Here is a 20,439-nt window from a genome sequence, read left to right as displayed (position 1 = left end):
ACCAAGGTAGTCATGATGGGTGACTGGTTAGAGTGGCTGGCTTGGAATCTGCAGGTTGCAGGTTCGAGCCTCATTGATGCCGTTTGTTTCTGAGTGGCTAAAGTCCTTGGGCAAGATTTGAACCATGACTGTGTCTCAGTCAACCCAGCTGTATAATTTGCAACCTGGTAGGATAGAGGCTGCAATGTGAATGCTTTAATCCTATGTGCTCATAAAGGCTGCAATGGATTGTATGCTCCCCAGTGATTGGAAGAAGTATAAAGGGCCATTGTGCTACTATAGATCCAAGCCAGAGGTAATAATTGTAAAGTGCTTTGAGCACCCAGACTGAATGGAAAAGCACTATATAAAAACAAACATTATTATTATTATTTATTATTATTAAATATACTGGTTGAAACAAAGAATTTTAAAACAAATTGTGGAATAGCCGGTTGGTTTTGCTGGCTGCCAGCATTTTGTCTATCCCTCAAGCTTGTCTCACAATAACACGTACATTTGCTTGCATGTGAGATGGTTAACAGTCATACAATTCATGGTTTAATGACTCTGTAGTCTGTGGTATTTACAATATATCAATTTCTACAGTACAAGTAATTCATGCATTTAAAAGATAAAGTTTATAAAATAATAAGTTCATATCACACTATGCAGCACACTGATAAAAAATAGATGGCGCGTGATTGATGAGTTTGTTTCAGAGTAAACTCATAAATCTCAATGTAGAAAATACCTAAATGTCAAAACACATGTTAGTCATTTCCATTTCATACTTCACAGAACACTGTTTTGCAAATGGACAGCATACATTCTAGTCTCTTCAGGTGTGAAAATCTACTGTCCAGAGGAATTATATTTTATCGCTGTAATTGCACACCCTAATGCTACTTAGTCTTGGGGTGTAAATCTATATTCATGTAAAATTTACACCATCGTTAATAAAGCAATGAAGGAAATGCTGTAAGTAGCATGTTCGAAAAATGTCATGGTAACAGAAATAATGAATGTATAAATGTCATATCCATGCTGACCTGTTCCAGTTGGGAAATTACAAAAGATATGAAATTGACAGTGTGAATTTGTGACAGGCAATCTTTCCGGTATCTATTGATGGATGGTATATCTTTCTTTATAAATCATTTTGAATTAGATACTTTTTTATGACGCAAATGTATCCCTATGAAACACAAAGTCTAATATGGAGCATCAAGATACTCATTACATGCATGAGTAAGCACCTTATTTTCAGAAAAGAAGCACGTTTCTTATCATTTTTACTGGGCTTAATTACCATTTGAAAATTATGCATGGTTCTGTAAAAGGGCTGGTTCTATTATGGGTATATCAAGGAATATTATGGGTTATATTATGGTGTCTAGGGTGCAAGCCTTTAAAGTCGGGAAATTTTAAAGCCCAGTGTTTGAAATACACATTCACACATACTACTATTACATGTACATGTAAGTTCAATGCTATGTCAGTGCTACATGGTGAACAATTTTAAGAATTGCCATGATAGTTTCCTGGACTCTCAACACATGAAATATAATATAATATAAACGAAACATACTACATGTAATCTGGACTGGACAAGCTACTACAACTATTGGATATATGAGAGAGCGGAACATAGGGGCTCAGAGAGCTTGCGCTCAGAATCAACACTATAAACACAATAAGTTCTACTTTATGAGTACATGGGACCATACTTGTGTTCAGGACCAACTTTTTTCTGTAGTTCTGCAAGATAACTGTTTTTCTTGCCTTAGCATTTTAATCCTTATATGGTCGTTAGTGCAAAGTTATTTATTATTTAGTCATGATGTCCATGCATATATTTTCCCATGTGAGTTAATAAAATTGAATCAAACACAGAATGCAGAATGAGGCTTATATGTATTCATAGCACCATGTCTGATTGTTGTGCAATGTTTGAATGAAGTTTACCTGTGAAATACAAAGCCAGAGCACAAAATGTCCAACTGAATTAAACTCAATTTTGTACTTGTACAAACTCTCTCAGTGTAATTCCCTGTCATGTACACAGCAAGAATATACAGATGTATCTATATGATACATGTAAATTGATACTGTTTACCGAAATGCCAAGTTCACACTTTGTCGGTACAGTATTAAGGTTTCAGCTATCTAAAAGATGTCTTCTGGGGATGCATCACTCGAGATGTAATTGCAATCTCTCAATCACACGTAGGTGTAGTCTAGAATACTTTCACCTCACACAAGGGTATCCATTTCCAATTTTTTAAAACTACAAGTGTTGAAACATGACATTTCCTGCCACCATAGTTGTTTTTGAGTGCCAGCGTGCAAAGCCCTATCCTTTAAATTCTTTCCTACAAATTGTATCATTAGCTTTAGAAGAAAGCCAGCTTAGTTCAGATCCTATGAGAACAAAGTTAATGGAGTTGATGGTTAGATCCTTTGAGAAACGTGCATGCACCTTTCATCATAGCCATCTGAATAGAGATGTAGATTCCCCCAATCACTGGAGAACCCATTGTTTCTTTCTGAGTGAATGTGTCCTCCATGTACATAATCAGAGAACAGAGTCATTTAATATTACAGAGTTTATTTTTCAGGAAATTTAATGTAGACAAAGACTAATTTGTAAAGTTGTTTTATTTATCAAAAATCTAAAATGATTACTACTCTAGGACTCCTAGTGTCAACTTTGGAGTAAGAATTTCAAAGTAATATATAAGTATCTGATTGAAATTCAGTTATGAAAGGACTACCTATTTTAATAGTTATGTCCTATTTCTTAATTTTTGTATTAATATTGCCAAATTTATGTCAACTACATATGTCCAAAAGTTGTCAAGTGGAATATTCACTATTTATTTCCAGCGACTCATTACTAGTTGTGACTATTAAAGACTGCCATGGAATGGGATTATTCCATATAGTCTTGATTAGTTTCTGGGGAAATGTCAGAGAGGTTGATTTACTGCCTGGGAAGTGTTGATTGGCTTTGACAACCAGCTGAGTACCTGTTACTGAAATACACTCTTCAAACCAATTTATGACCAATTATGGAACAGAATCGTGTGTACTTGTAGAACAGTATTTGAAATCACTTGTAAACTCAGTGATAGCTTCCTCCCAAGGTTTTTATGCTCTGACTGTAAAATCAAGATACATGTAGTCAAATTTTATATTCAACAAACCTTCAAATACCGTGAGGTACACAGGTAACTGAAAAATGTTGAATAAGGCCATCTAGAGATCCTGGAATGTAAAAAAAAGGTGTTTTTTTTAATATTTTGTATTTCATCATTTTGTTTTTACAGATGGATAAAACCTTAATCTCTATATGTATATCGTCTTTTAATACATAATATCACTTTGTAGAAAAAGTGTATTCTTGTATGATCAAATTGTCTGCTATGAAAGTTTCTAGTGGACAGGATGTACAAACCCTTTATTTTTAATAGTTTCTGTGTGAAAGTTAAGAATTTATAGTTTGTCCCTATTGGGCCAAAATAGAAAATGTGCTAATTTTTTACAAATTGGTAAAGAAATTTTATGATATCATAATTTGTATATGTGACTTGGTGAACACAGTGTCCATACAAGTTATCATCTGTAGGACAAGCCCAAAGTCTTACTATGTTTCGAACAACTGTGGGTTTTCAAAAAGTACATCTATCTACACAATTATTTGGATGTACTAGCCATTTTATCCTCAGTTATTACTACAGACTGTTCATATCAATGTCATTATGATATCATCAAACACAAAATGTTATGTAAAAAGAAGTAGGAAAAAAAATAGTATCAGAGGTTTAGTGTACATGTATCATCTGTAGTACATTGCAAAACTGGTAAATAGAATATCAGATTTCCTGAAATCATGAATTCATGTATTTTTTAATGAAGCTAGGTCAGAATATGATGGCATGCATAGTAAATGGATTATGCTAGTTATTCAAGGATCAAAATACTGGATTTGTAGTTACATATCTTTGAAATAATGATACCGTGTGTAAAAGTGTTTTCCTCATTATCAAATTCTGCATCCAATTCGTAGGATAAATAGGTAACTTTTCAATGTAACTTTGACATATTAGAGCATATGGAAAATAGTTGCCACCGTTTCCTAATCAGAAATTGGTCTAAATTGACATGCAGTGGCACATATGAAATGGATAAGTTTTTGAAGAGGTCAGACGCAGGCTGTGACAGAGTATCGGTAGCATAGAAATATAAGTGAAAAAAAAAACTGATCGATGACATGTATGTGATTAAGTTGTCTGGTTGCAGTCATCACTCATCAACATGTGTTACAGTTTGTAATAGTAACCTAATAAAAATATATTTTATTTACTTCGCAGTTTGAGTATCATGAAATGAAAACGAAAAATAAGAGGATCAGGAATTTGGACGAGTTGTGAAAGAAGCTTTAATCTAGGGAGTTGTCAGTATTGTCTTCCCTACATTGAAATAGATGTTTTCATAATGAAAAAAAAATCATCTTTGGAAAAATGAATCTTTTTAATATCACTGAATTTAGATTGATGAGAAATGTAGGGGGACACAAACCACATCACCTCTAGCAGTAATATCGTACAAAATATACAATTTCCGTAGGAGTAAAATATGTGTAGGTGTGATGGAATGTTCAATGCAAGACAAGGGTCAAGACAGTGAAATCAGTATTTTTCTCGAAAACACGAAGTACATGTGAATATAAACTTAGATTTTGATATATACAACAATGCCATAATTAGTTACACTGGGGCACGTGCATATATATGGAATTCTCTTAAGTATTGGCAGTGTAGTACAACAATTATATGAAAAGAGTTCTCATGTCGTCCATTTAAAATCCTGTGAATGCATGCAGTTTTCGTTCCTCAATGAATTTTCTGTTTTGGATAAGTATGCAATAAAAACTTAATCCCATGATTCGTGAGCACTTAAGTGTGGCTACTCAGGGTAAATATGCACTTCTGCTTGCTGCGTTTTCTGCTGAGTCGTGAGTGCCAGTCAGTGTGGGTACTCAGGGATTTTGTACCCATGATGCTTGTTGCGTTTTCTGCTGAGTCGTGAGTGCCAGTCAGTGTGGGTACTCAGGGATTTTGTACCCATGATGCTTGCTGCGTTTTCTGCTGAGTCGTGAGTGCCAGTCAGTGTGGGTACTCAGGGGTTTTGTACCCATGATGCTTGCTGTGTTTTCTGCTGAGTCGTGAGTGCCAGTCAGTGTGGGTACTCAGGGGTTTTGTACCCATGATGCTTGCTGTGTTTTCTGCTGAGTCGTGAGTGCCAGTCAGTGTGGGTACTCAGGGGTTTTGTACCCATGATGCTTGCTGTGTTTTCTGCTCATTCTTGAGTGCCAGTCAGTGTGGGTACTCAGGGGTTTTGTACCCATGATGCTTGCTGTGTTTTCTGCTGAGTCGTGAGTGCCAGTCAGTGTGGGTACTTAGGGGTTTTGTACCCATGATGCTTGCTGTGTTTTCTGCTCATTCATGAGTGTCAGTCAGTGTGGGTACTCAGGGTATTTTTTATACCCATGATGCTTGCTGTGTTTTCTGCTAATTCATGAGTGCCAGTCAATGTGGGTACTCAGGGGTATTTGTATACTCATGATGCTTGCAGTGTTTCTGCTGCACTTTCACTCTCTCACAAAATGTCAGTCACACAAACATGGCTATGGAGAGCAATGCAAGTTCTTATATAAATAGCCTTTTTAAGTATGCCACACTGGCACTGCATTGTGGGGTTCTGTGACAACACATTATACAAATACTTAGAATTGAGGATATTAACCTTAAAAAAAACCCAGAACAACATGTATTACAACAAGTCTTGAGAAAGGTATCCATGATATACAATGTACAATCATATCACACATGACAAATTGTACACATTTGTACAGTAAATACAGGATTTCTTTTCTTGTTGGTATTCATCATGACAGTGTGTTCTTTATGTCATGTGGTCTTGAAATTCACATGAAATCATTCAGTTTTCATAAATTAATCTTCCACAGATTTAGTTCTTTCAAGTTTTTCTGAATTCAGCTGTAAATGTAATATAACGTTTTTTGTGACCTACTTCCACTTGTAGTGAGCAGGATCTTAAATCTACAGTGAATTTTCCAATAATAGAATAATGTTTAAATGATTTCACATAAGTTACCAAATTAAGAGAAGTTACAAAAGATCGGTTGCAATTTGAAAGTCTTTCATGAAAAAAAAACCCAGAGAGAAACAACTAGGAAATTCAGAGAAGGTCAAAAATGGCACTGTGATATGTAAATGCTGTACATTTAGGTCTCCATGGAGTGTTTGCATGGATTCTATCTATACTCATCCAATCGATAAATGCATGGTGAAGTTCATTCAATCAATACGGCATTTACAAGTTCCTTTGAAGAAGCGAAACGTGTAATAGAAGTTAAGCTATAACAGCGAACTGATGAAGACTTATGGCTTTATGATTGTACCTTGTGGAATGTAAAAAAAGATTTTAAGTACACTTTACTTCAGAATGAAGCACTTTTCGCATGAAAGTAATAAAAGGCCTGCTCCCTTGGGTTTATTTTATACAACATTTTATTTCTTTTCCAATTTAAAGACTCTTTTCAAAGTATTACCTCGTGTAGCTGTAAAAAAAAATGCTTTATTTTACAATATTGAGTTCTTAACGATGTGCGCGTTTATGAAATATTCGCATATAAACTTTTATTGCGTTGTAAATCTGTTTGACCTCAAATGACCTGTGACCTCATTATCATAATAATGGCGCACAAAAATAACTAAGCTGTGTCCAGAATGTTTCATTGGCTGATTTCTATGCTTTTATAGATTCATCAAGTATGTCTTATGAGTTGTTTGCAGTCATTAAAAACAAGAATACTTCATTATAAAAAAAAATTTGCAAGACTTACATTTCAGACTGGCTCTTTTTTTATTTATCACTAAAGGACAAACGCTAACATGTATTTCAACTGTCCTAACTGAAATTGATTTTTTCTTTCTAAGTGTAGTACTCAGTAATTCTTCTGTTATGCTGGTCTCAAATGGCATTCCGCCATAGAATATGTGATTGGTGGAATTACAAATATGTAATTAGACATTTATATTGTGCATTCAGGTCACATGATGAATACATAATTAGGTGTCATCATGAGAGCTTTTCCGGGCAGGTATATGGAAATGTGACCGGTCGGCCCAAATACACCGTATTCTATTCAAATTTACACAAAACGTTTTGTACACATTACATTGTATGTGTGTTGAGGGGTAGGGCTTAGCAGTTTTTAAAAAAAATCAAAATGTCAGTTAGGATAGCAGCAATAATGTAGTAGTAATTGTGGTTCAAGTCTACAGGTAGGGTACATGGAACTTGTATACTTGTGTATTCTTTTCAGAATAATAACAAGTCCTTCGCGTCCAACATTGCAGGCTAAACGATTGAGGTACTTTCGCAACATGTTATCACTTCTCAAGTGACTGATATATCTAACAAACAGGCCTCGTCTATAAGCCCATTTTTTTAAGACTTGGAAGAAATGAATTGTGTGATTTCTGGTGCAGGGTAGTTGGAACGTGTTTTGTAGTCCTGTCTTTGTAGTTTTATGTAGAAGAGCCCCCAGTGGTGAGAGTCTGGGTAACCGAGACAACACCCCAACTACATGTATTTTGATTAATTTGATTAGTATATAATCCTGTCTTTGTATGACATCAAGAACCATTCCCTTATAAAATCAATTATTGAAAATACATCAAGCTAACATCATTACAGTGTAGATCTTCACACCTATTTATAAGAAAAAGAAGCCTAATTATAAACAATATACATGTACATGTTAAACTCATAATTGAATATAAATATTTTATTTTAGAAAGTTCAAGAAGTGGTTTTGATACAGGCAGAAGCTACATATTTAATATAAAAATGTAGTTATTGACTTTGATAGAGAAATAAGCAATATGATAAAATTGTAATTGATTATGAATATTTAATGTAGAAGTACATTTATTGGCTTTGATACAGAAATGTTTTATGATAAAAATTGCATATTCATATTAATAATTGATTATGAATATTTTAAAGTATAAAGTAGTACTGGCTTTGATACAGAAATGTTTTATGATAAAAATTATATATTCATATTAATAATTGATTATGAATATTTAAAGTATAAAGTAGTACTGGCTTTGATACAGAAATGTTTTATGATAAAAATTACATATTCATATTAATAATTGAATATGAATATTTGATTTGATTTTGAGGGTACATAGTGTGCTTTTAAAATTTAATGAAACTTGTCAATGTGTTTACATATTTATGATTTGAGTTGCCAGTATACTAGTTTTTTTGATTTCATACATGCAGAGTATAAATGTCATTATTTTTGATTAGGTAAAATCTAAGTTTAGTCAACATTTTATGAAGTTTCTTCTTCACTGTTTTTTTTTATAACATGTTGGATTTAATATATGAGTTTTACCAGAATCTAATACAGGGAAATGTCAAACCTTGCCATCACAGATTCCATTATTTTTGAATATGTAGTAAAGTTTATATCTACTGAAGTCCTGCATAGTTCTTAACAGTTGTTATCAGTTCATTATCAGTTTGTTATCAGTTTGTTATCAGTTCGTTATCAGTTCATTATCAGTTCATTATCAGTTTGTTATCAGTTTGTTATCAGTTTGTTATCAGTATGTTATGTTATTTGTACATAGACTGTAAGATACATTGCCTTCTTCAGTTCTAATTATACTTCTCTGCTGACTGAAAGTGTGGCATAACATGTCGTATCATATATACTATTTACATATTTTGTTAACTATTATTACTCTAGTTGATATATTTTCTAGTTTGTTTTAGCACGGAACGCTTATTGCAGAAGATTTAATGAAGAAATGTAGTTTTCTTAACAGATGCAATAAAAATTATATTTTATTCTATTCTGTAAGTAGCATAAGTATCTGATAGGGTGTAATATGACACATCATATCTTAATTTTACAAACATTTGTATACACTCTGTCTCAGGAGTCATGTTTTGTATGTATAGCTAAGTATATTGTTAGCAGTTGTGGGGGTTGATTGATAGTGACGGCCATTGAAAGTTTGTATCTATGCTATGTGTAATATTTGCTTTGTTTTGTCCTGTCTTCAATATTCAGTCTTTTTATAGATTTTTCCAACATCGTATATTGTATCTAATCCTTTAACTGAAATGATTACACATGTAAAGAAATGTACCATAGGCAGTTTTTTTAATTGACTGTATCCAGGATACAAGTTGATGATGAAGCAGTTGTCATGGCAATAACAGCATGTCTGCCTTTTTCTTGAATACACATTAATCATGGCTGTTAGACTTGGAATGAGTTTAAATCTCAAGACATCGTATTCATCTTGTCTGTTTGATGAGTTAAAATGCTACTGTCTTATTGTCACGAGACCTGACCCTTTTCTTGACAGGGTGAAAGAACTTCATCAAATTAGATCGTTGCAATTCACCGGAGTTTAAACATTACACTGTGTGCTTTGTGAATTTCTTATATCGTTCATGACGTTGTTGGGTGAGGAAAATCAGATCCCTCGTTGTTCAAGTACGTTTGTTGAAGTTGCATGGTCATGAATGATTTAATACTTTGGTTCATTAGTTTGTGTTTCGAGATGTAATTGAGTGCTGTGTGTTTAGCTGAAGTGCAGCGGTGACTTATTTTTGACAAGAACAGTACAAGTAATGAGATTAGGTATATGATAATAGACAGGTGATCAGATAAGATGGATGTGAAATTTACCCGTTAAAGTAGTGACGTTTTCAGTTCAATCTGTTCTCTGATTTCTTGATGTCTATCTTAATTACTCATTTTATCATTTTGGATTTCAAGATATTGTCAGTAGTCTAGAAAAGATGTCCTCATTTCTGGGGTTCAGACGAAAGAATTGAAAACACTAAGTGTTTTAAAAGGGGCAATTCAGAAGTCATGAAATGAAGTTTATTTCAAGAAATTATCCTGGCGTTTTAGGAGTGTCACTTGAATAGCGTGTAACCAACCAAATATTTATCATACACCTTAAAATAATTACCCTTCTGACTTATGCCCGATATAGATATCATCCATAAGTTTTCAGTAATATTCTCTGTCATTGTTAAGCACTGGGTAGATATAAACTCTACCAGTGTATACCTGTGTGTGCAATTTACAATGGCGCTCCTATAAAATGAATGAACATTTATACATGCATTTTTCTACACTCCATCTACGCTAAATCTTGTCAAAGTCTATTCAGCAACTAGACAAGGGTATATTATCCTATAATTGAAAACTGTTTGAATTTTATCAGATTTTCCAAAGTGCATTATCATAGTTGTGGTCTGATCACCAAAACAATAATATTTGCATTTTGTGTCATGTTGAAAGATTTTAAACAAATCCTAATTTTGTGGCAAATTTTAATGTTGAACCCATTTTACAGATGTTAACAACATGATTTGTTTGTATCTTATATATAGAGTTGTTGCTGAGCTAATGGCGCCATGGAGAATGAACGTCCCGCACAGCAGGCTTTGGTGAAATGTGTGGTTGTTGGTGACAACGCAGTAGGAAAGACAAGGCTTATAGTAGCCAGAGCATGTAATGCTAAAATATCAAGGGAGCAGTTGATGGCAACACATATACCAACTGTATGGGCTATAGACCAGTATAGACTGTATCCAGAGGTAAGAAATAGACCAGTATAGACTATATCCAGAGGTAAGAAATAGACCAGTATAGACTATATCCAGAGGTAAGAAATAGACCCGTATAGACTATATCCAGAGGTAAGAAATAGACCCGTATAGACTGTATCCAGAGGTAAGAAATAGACCAGTATAGACTATATCCAGAGGTAAGAAATAGACCCGTATAGACTATATCCAGAGGTAAGAAATAGACCAATATAGACTGTATCCAGAGGTAAGAAATAGACCAGTATAGACTGTATCCAGAGGTAAGAAATAGACCAGTATAGACTGTATACAGAGGTAAGGAATAGACCAGTATAGACTATATCCAGAGGTAAGAAATAGACCAGTATAGACTGTATCCAGAGGTTAATAGACCAGTATAGACTGTATCCAGAGGTAAGAAATAGACCAGTATAGACTATATCCAGAGGTTAATAGACCAGAATCGAAGTTCACCACCTCAAGATTTAACAGTAGAGGTTTTCATAAAGTCCTTGGTGAAACTAACTACTGATCTACCTTCTAGAATGAGTCACAAAACACTTTTTGAACCATTAAAAGATGAAAGTAGAAGTTTTTTATATCCATGTCGAATATAAAAAATATTGTAAAAAAAATGTAAGTTGTATGACGAATAATGTTAAATGTTTAGTTGATGCAGGTTGGTATACTGCCATTAATAGAAAATACAGCAAATGGTTTGGTCTACTTTGTTTTCAAAAGTTTTTTTGACTCTGTGAGTTGAAATTTTCAATTTATTTTGATATAATATCAGTGCTATGATAGTTACTAATTATCATGAATTATCACAAAGTTGTGTATGTGTGTACTGGTTTTAATAATTTAAATTTATCTGGACATTCAGGAATGAAATATAGTGGATTGTTCTTTCATTTCAGATACAGGAACGAGCTCGTGACAATGTGGATGGGGCTGAAGCCTCACTAAGATTATGGGATACATTTGGTGACCATCATAAAGACAGACGTTTTGCATATGGCAGGTGAGGTCAGAGGTCAGATTAGGGTGAAAGGTTGCTGACAATAGAATTATTCCACTTTTTAATCATAATGTAATTGTAATGGGGAAAGTGCACGAGTAAAATATCACGTTTTATTTCTCACAAATCATGTAAAGCCAAATAATTTGGAAAATCAAATTTACTGTTAATGAAATTTCTGTAAATTAAACAAATTTGGAATTTGGAATGAAAGTTTGACAAGTAGTCTGTGCAGTGAAGGGGTTTAATATGAGTAAATTGAAGATAGATTGGGGAGTTAAGTGGAAAAGCTTGAGTGGAATTAGATGCAGATTAAGACATATACTGCAATGTATATAAATCATTATTATAAAGGGTATCACTACTAAATGATAGCTAATTTAGTTTCCAATTTCATAATCACAAGAAGTGAATTCCTAATTGCTTTGTAGGCATTAATGTTTCTTTAGATTAATAGTTTACTGTTTTCATCGATTATTTTTGTTTTATGTGACATAAAAATAATCATTCTACAGTCGGAATTGTATTAAAGTATCTCTATAACTCATCTGCCATCTTTAAGGAACGGCTGTATTTTCTTGGAGTATTATTTCCACAACTTGTGTTTAACTTGTGTCGGGGAAATTGTCATAACAAAGAGTCATTCACATGTAGTGTAATATAGTATATATATAGTGACTCAAAGTCTTGCTAACTTGAAATCAAAGTGTTACTGTCGACTGGAAAGTGACAATATGTCAGAAAGTATTGAGTGCTGACTAAATTACTACATCTGCAAGCAGCACTAATTTGATAGCAAGGAAAATTACACAATTTTAAACCCTGATTGTGGTCAATTAAAATCGTAACTTTTCACATATTTTGCCCTCATTGTCGTAATACATGTATAAGGTAACCTTTACTCTCACTGTTAAATCTACTACACACAATCCAAATTGAAGCAATAAATAAAATCCCTTCATTCTGTGATCCAAAAAAATATATTGCACCTTTTCTCACCTTTTCGCAAGTCTTCATAAAAAAAGTTCTTTAAATTGATGACATTCTCCAAAATGGCTGCCATCTGTTGCCTTTAATAGAAGTGTTCAAAAGCAAATGTTAGTGACTTTAAAAATGACATGAAATCCATGGAATCTGAGGTACAGCAAAGTGGTCTTTAGGGAAACATGTGTATTGTATATGTATTAAATTTATCGTGTAATATATTGTTACAGGTGTGATGTGGTCTTACTGTGTTTTTCAATTGCTAAGCCACCATCATTGAAACATATCAAGTCTGTGTGGTTTCCAGAGATACGCCGATTCTGTCCTCACACACCAATTATTATGTGTGGTTGCCAGAACGATTTACGTTTTGCCAATCTGGATGAGCTGAATAAATATAGAGGACTCCTTACCAAGTAAGTTAATTTGATGTTATAATAGTTGTGTTGCAATGCCATTTGTACAGTCGCTGGCCATAGTTCATTTGAATATTTGGTAGTTGCACTTGTGCTTCAGTGCCATTGTGTCACACACACACACACACACACACACACACACACACACACACACACACACACACACAGCAGTTATATAGTGCTTCAGTACAATTGACACAGCCACTAAGTGCTTCAGTGGCATTGAAACACACACAGCAGTTAAGTGCTTCAGTGCCATTGGCACCAATACAGTGATAGTGTTTCAAATCAGTGCTATTGAAACAGACACAGCAGTAGTGCTTCAATGCCATTGGCACAAACACAGCATAAGTTCTTAGTGCCATTTGGACAAACATTGGTGGTAGTACATGTAGTATAATGGCATACGTGAGCTTCGATTGCGCCATTCATATTTGATACATTAGAACTATTTTCTAGTCAGTACAGTTCTTGTTTTTGATAAACCCATAAATAGATGATAAAGAAGTAATTTCAAATTGAAAATTTGATTGATTGAATATTTAAGTATTATGAAAAAACAGGAAGTGTGTGGATTCAAGGCAACATTTGGTGATTATTTCTAGATTTGACAAAGTGCCAATAAAAGAAATGGACTACTTATTATTGCCATGGTGATGGAATTAGTTGTCAATAACAGATGATCTTTGAGTTCTATTTATCTTGTAATTTTGGTAAATGTCAGAGGAGAAGATGTTGGTGATAGATGACAGATTAATTGGATTTCAATAACATGAGAACGAAGTGACCTAAATTAAAAGGACTCTTCGTTTGTACAAAATCCATTTATTTGAAGATGTAGAGAATCTGAAACAGGATGTGTTGATATCTAGACAGTGATTAATTTTACAATCTGACTTGAAGTAAATCGTGTTGTGACGTAAGCAGAGGTCATTGTACGCAGTGTTCATATGAGTACAAAGTCCTGGAATTCCAAACCATTCTGGAACCCGAAAAGTCTCTGGAAATCATGGATTTGGAAACTACTCCCGGGGTTTCAAAACCATTCCTGGAGTCCTTGAAAATCATGAACTTGCAAATCACTCCTGGAAAAACCTTCAACTTGAAGACAATTTGAGGTCAACCATGTTGAAAATTTCTCATTCCTTTGCAAAAAAAATGCAATTCTGTACTGAGAAATGACATTACTCCAAAATGATTACCTTTCAGGCCAATTTATGAAAAGGACATCATTCCACCGCAAGATTGTCGTCAGGTTGCCAAAGACATCGGTGCTCCATATTATGAATCAAGCGTCATTACTTTGTATGGAATTCGTGAAGTGTTCGATAACGTTATACGTGCTGCTCTCATATCACGTCGACACACACGATTCTGGATGTCCAGTCTGAGGAAAGTACAGAAGCCATTGTTACAAGAGCCATACTTGCCACCCAAACCAGACCCTCCCAACATCCACATTCCGTCGTCTACTTTCATTGAAGATATTGGCAGTTTACTAGATAATCCTATGTGTTCTGACGTCATGTTTGTAATTCGTGGTATTCTTATTCCAGCTCATCGGGTAAGTCTGTGTTGTCATGGAACTAGTACTTAACATTTAATATTTATTTCATTTCTAAAGCGCTTCCTCTGTTTTAAAAATATTCAAAATTGCTGCACAATAAGTTAAAAGAGACATTAAAACACTTCTTATGGATCTACAGAGAAGAACATGGGATTGCTATAGAAAATTTGTAAAATCAGTAATTCAATTTCAATCGTAATAGTGAACATTTTAAAACACTTTCTACAGTGAATATTATGATCATAGCACTGTACAGCTATTACTCCTGGCACAGACCTATATCGGCACAGAAGCCCTATTTAACTTAAACTCCCTGGGGAACATACAATCCATTGCATTCTCTGATCAGCACATGGGATCAAATCCTTCGTAAAGCAATCTCTGTCCTATGAGGTTACCATTCATACAGCTGGGTTGACTGAGTCACAGTAGGGGTTCAAAACTGACAGCTATCATAGTGCTGACCCTGTTCAAGACCTGTATGTCAACACAACAACCCTTTATAACTTCCACAACTCCCTGGGGAACATACAATCCCTTGCATCCTATGTAAGCACGTAGGATGAAATCCTTCACGTAGCAACTACTATCCTACCAGGTCCCTATTTATAGATGGGTTACTACCTCCATGGATTGACTGAGTTGATCATCACCCAATAATTCAAGAATCATCAAACACATCGTTTCAGACTTAAGATTTATGTCAAGACCAAAAAAAATCTGTTTACTTTGACTCAAATGTTTTCTCTACCTGTCAGATATTTTGGAGATTAAAGAAACAAAATTATTCATCTAAAGGAATTTTCCCCAGAAAACTATATGATATGGGGATTGAATTTGCAATTGTCATATATCTATGTCTCATAAAGAATGTTCTTAGATATGCCTGTATTCACTTTGATCTTATCTCTGTAGGTATGCTTGGTGGCAGCTTCTCCAACATTTTATGATATCTTCCTCACCGACCTCTCTGATAAGATAGGGAGTTCTACTTCTGAGGTGCCAGACCTAAACCAATCAGCTGCATGCAAAGATGGAGAGACCCCTCAAGTTGACAAGGAAGAAGTTATTGAGAGAGAGGATTTTGACGTAGAGGTTTTTGTGACAACAGCTGGTACGTCTTCCTGGGAAACACCATCTGCTACTGTTACTGCCGACCTAAAGTTGCCACTTGGGGGCACTGTTCGAAAAAAGCCAACAAGTGAAGCAGTTAGGACTCCGAGTAGTAGTGAAGATTCAGTTGAAGCATTAGGAGCCTGTGCCCCAAGGACTCGACTGCCAAGTGATCAAATATCAGGATGCATGGAAAAGTACTTCAACAATCATTCCACGACTGAGTTCCATGGCTTCCCTGGAAAAACCTTAGACAGCCCAATTTTTGCTTCGATTCACCTCCAACCTGTGGAAGATCCAATCAGCGGGGCTCCTAATGTTCAAACCGTAGTCACAGTAAAGCCACATATTTCACCGGCTGTTTTCCAAGTATGTCTGGAATACTTGTATATGGGCGTTTTTGATCATGAGAAGTGGGGAACTGTGGACTTGGAGGAAGTCATCAATGTGGCTGAAAATCTACAACTTGAAGATCTTGTTACCATAGTGAGTAATGTACACAATCAGGAAGCATACATGAATACTATGATGGTATCCCAGTTTCATCGCCGCAGAGTGGCAGGATTGAGGGATTATTTTCTGAGGAAAGGATTATTTTCAGGTGAGTGTGATTCAGATAGGAATTAATCAGTTTGTAAATCAGGAATGGTGAGAGATATTTTAGACTATTGATTCAATTTTGTTCAGTTTGAATGAGCTTGCAAGCTCTTTTGGTTAACGATCGTCTTCAGAAAGACAGGTTCTTCACTATTTACAGTAGACAACAATGTCATACATAGTCAGTAAGATACGACATTCGTGTCATGCTATCAGCTACCACTGTGGTTTAGAAGCTTGATAGGGTTGAACATCACCATGTATCGTACAGTCTACATCATACGGACCGTGATTCTGACGGCAACAGATATAAAATCTCTAACATGCAGCTAGGTTGCATTGCTTGACAACACGTAAAATGACATCACTTTTATCTGATTTTATACCACGTTTACAAATAGTTTTAGTCCTGTCAGTGATCGGTAAAATCCAACAGTTCCAGTAGACTTATAATATTTTCTGTTCAAACAATTGCGATGATGTACAGTTTACCAGAATACATATTTTAGTAGTTGTTGCCAAGAGATTAAAAACACAAACGTTATTTTGATAATTTCTCGACTGCAGGACATTTGATCAAAAGCATATTCATTCCCAAAATACTTTTAAGATACGAGTTTGAAATTGTAAAATACCTTTGGCTGGCTTAATGTTTCGATTCTCTTGCCTTTCTAATGAAAGGACTAGTTAGATTTGTTCCTGAACCATATTAGTTCCTGTGCTATAAATTTTGTAATTTTATAGGATTTATTGATGAAGTGTATTAATCTATGTTGTCCTAGATATGGTAATTCAGACAGATGACGGTATGGTAGCTGCCCATAAAGCATTGTTGATGGCTAGATGTGATATGATGCATGCCATGTTGGGTGGAAATTTTAGAGAAAGTACCTATACAGAGGTTAGTGATCTATATTTACTAGATTTATTGATGAAGTGTATTAATTTGTGTCATCCTAGATATGACAACAAATCACATGTGTAGTGTTTATTCCAAAAATACCAAAAAGTTTGTCGTCTGTTTTGGTCGACATTGTTGTACTATTATTACATACATAGATAAGTAATATGTGATGTGTGTGTGAAATGTCCGATAGTTGTTTCCTTTACATTTTACAACATTAGAAATCAGAAAATTTACAAAAATTTTTTGCAATTTCGCATCAGATATTCATTACCTGTTGGTACATACATTCCACATCAAATTGTAAATCAGAAATATACATAGTATAAAATATTGTCTAGTTATAATCACAAAGTCCATTTTCGATAAATTCAAGGAAATAAATTTTATTCTGTAGATCTACATGCCAGGTACAAAGGGTTGTTTTCAAGTCTTATTGGAGTACCTGTACACAGACGAATGCCCACCTATCAAGCCAGCTGAGTGTCTTCATCTCATAGAGCTAGCTAACTTTCTGTGCCTACCGCATCTACTTGCCCAAGCTGAGGAAAATATCATCAAGGAATTTCAGTTGGCTTTGGAGAAAGAACGAGATGTCCAAGAAGATGTTATCAATCTTCTGAAAGTGACTAAGGTAAATTATACTTTGTCAGTTTTCTAACTGGACCATTGCATATTACTGCCATCGTGAATGGTGCATTATGGGAAATGTGTCATTGCAATGATAGATACAAATCAATCAGTCTTACAGTTGTAAATAATCTGTCATGTTGCTTATAGCCATAACTATCTAGTCTTGGTTATTACGACGGACAAGGCCTCGCCTTCCAATCACCCCAGATTAGGTATTACCACAACTACAAACAATCTAGTCTCGGTTAACCAGAGACCCTTACAAGAGGGCTAATCCTTCTAATCACCCCAGATTAGGCATTACCTGTACCACAACTACAAACAATCTAGTCTTGGTTACCCAGAGACCCTTGCAGGAGAGCTATCCTTCCAATCACCCCAGATTGGGAATTATAATAATTACAAATAATCTAGTCTTGGTTACCAAGACCCTTGCAGGAAGGGTATTCTTCCAATCACCCCAATTTAACCACCTATAGGATAACATCAAGTTGATTTAATTTTGACTCAATACGATAAATGTTCTTTTTCTCTTTTCTTCAAGATGCACAATGCAAATCAGCTACATCAGTGGTGCCTGACATTCGTTGCTAGTAATTTCATCGATATCCACCAGAAATACGCCCGACATCTCCACAGTATCAACTCTGGGGAAGCCCACTATTTACAGCGCCACCAGTGGCCACCATTGTGGTATCTTAAAGAGAAGGACTATTACGACAAAGCAAAGCTTGAACGTGACAAAAGTGAGAGAACAACCACCAGGAAAGGAAAACGAAAGTGGTGTTTATAAATGTGCAAAATTCCTGCCAATTGTGAAATGACTTTTGTTGAGAAGAATGACGACTTTGTGAATTGCAGGTTTTGGCTACAAAACTGCCGAGCCAAGAAAACAATGGTCTATTCCCCATCCATAGCATGGGTTTACCCATCTATGAGGAAAATGACCTGTGAAGTTAAGGGGTATGGTCTGTCCCCATAGCATGAGTGTACCCATCTATGAGGAAAATGACCTGTAGGTTAGAAGTGAAACTGCCCTTCCAACTTTAAGTGTGTGTTAGTACAAAGGATTTATTTAGTGATTGTGAAGGTTTCCATGAAAGTAGTGTTGTGTCTGTGAGAATCAAGATGTAACATACAAGTTTTGAAACTGTCTACTACCATGTGTGCTTGTGTCTGTGAGGGAAAGAATTCACATACATATTTTGAAACTGCTGATGTGAGTAACGATTCTGAAGAGTTCTCGTACAAGTTTCCAAACTGTCTTCATACCATATGTGTGTCTTTATCTGTGAGAGAAAGTTTTCACATACTAAATAAGTTCAGAAACTGCCCAGCAAGTTGATCGAATAACAAGTTTTGAAATTTTCATACCAAATGATGTTCTGATTCTGAGGAAAATGGTTCACAAGTTTTGAAACTGTTGTACCATGTACTGCTATGTACGTGAAGAAAAAGAATTCACGTATAAGTTTTGAAACTGACTAACACCATGTTTTTTGTTGTCCATGAGAAAAAGAATCTTGAAACTGCTCTTCAATGTGATATGAGTAACAGAGGTGTTCATACAAATATTGAAACTGCCCTGCAAGGTTTAGTGAATAAAAGTGTTCACATACAAGTTTTGAAACTGCCCTGTAAGGATATGAGTGATACGAAGAGAATAGCAAATGTTTTACATACAATTTGTACGTGAAACTTCCCTACCAAGCAACAGTGTTGTTTGTGTATACAGAAGTATAAAGCAATGGCTATAAATCTGTCTTGCAATATGTCAAGTGAAATTGTACTTTGTATATGTCTCATCATGGAGATAGAATCACGACCTCCGTGTACAAACAAAAGTGAATTAAAATTGAATTTCATGCAGCCAAGAATAACCATTTATTTAGAATTAATATGATTTTTCCATTAAAGAGAATCTTGTGATAAGATAATTGATGTGCCAGTAATGCTATATTTATCCAAACAGTATAGAATCATTTGTATTTTGAACAGCTGACACGATATATCAGATGAAAGCATACTTTTACTTTCAGTATCTGTGAACCATACATACATGTAGTATAGTGAGTTGTGAAATCATTTGCACTTAGAGTGTTTCACTCAGTTCTCTATTGACTCCTTATTTTTGTAAGAACTGATACACTAAGCAGATCTAGGAAGTTCTTCCAGCCTGCCATGTCAACAAATACCAATGTATCATAGACTCCCTATCTTTGCAAGAAATAACATGACATATGCAACACTTGGGAAGTTCTCCAGCATGTTATGTTATCAAAGACCCATGTACAATCATAGACAGTGGCACCCCTTTCCTTTCAATGGTACAATCCAAAGATTACAATCCCTTTTCACTGCAGACAAATTACTTACGATAACAAATGGTAAAAGTAAATCTCTTTGAAATGATATTATTTTCTGCCCAAACCTACACATGTTAATTGAGGAAGATGATTTTGTTGAAGGGGAGGGGTGAAGGGTATCTTGGGAGGAGAAG

At 35.0% G+C, this 20,439-nt stretch overlaps 1 protein-coding gene across 3 annotated transcripts in view; it reads left to right on the top strand.

The window, feature by feature from the left end:
- The window catches only part of LOC144446492 (rho-related BTB domain-containing protein 1-like), a 58,587-nt gene extending 38,148 nt beyond the window's left edge, over positions 1 to 20,439 (top strand). For all 3 annotated transcript variants that reach the window (XM_078136262.1, XM_078136264.1, XM_078136263.1), the window contains 8 exons: positions 10,510 to 10,716; positions 11,625 to 11,728; positions 12,940 to 13,125; positions 14,335 to 14,689; positions 15,608 to 16,406; positions 17,185 to 17,303; positions 17,704 to 17,940; positions 18,484 to 20,439. In XM_078136262.1, coding sequence (XP_077992388.1) covers positions 10,534 to 10,716; positions 11,625 to 11,728; positions 12,940 to 13,125; positions 14,335 to 14,689; positions 15,608 to 16,406; positions 17,185 to 17,303; positions 17,704 to 17,940; positions 18,484 to 18,732 — 2,232 coding nt within the window. In that variant the 5' untranslated portion in view covers positions 10,510 to 10,533 and the 3' untranslated portion in view covers positions 18,733 to 20,439. The remainder of the gene's footprint in view (positions 1 to 10,509; positions 10,717 to 11,624; positions 11,729 to 12,939; positions 13,126 to 14,334; positions 14,690 to 15,607; positions 16,407 to 17,184; positions 17,304 to 17,703; positions 17,941 to 18,483) is intronic.

Source organism: Glandiceps talaboti, chromosome 15 (genome assembly GCF_964340395.1).
Source record: "Glandiceps talaboti chromosome 15, keGlaTala1.1, whole genome shotgun sequence".
Taxonomy (NCBI): domain Eukaryota; kingdom Metazoa; phylum Hemichordata; class Enteropneusta; family Spengelidae; genus Glandiceps; species Glandiceps talaboti.
Note: the sequence above shows the minus strand (reverse complement) of the source record. Positions and strands in the feature narration are given on the sequence as shown.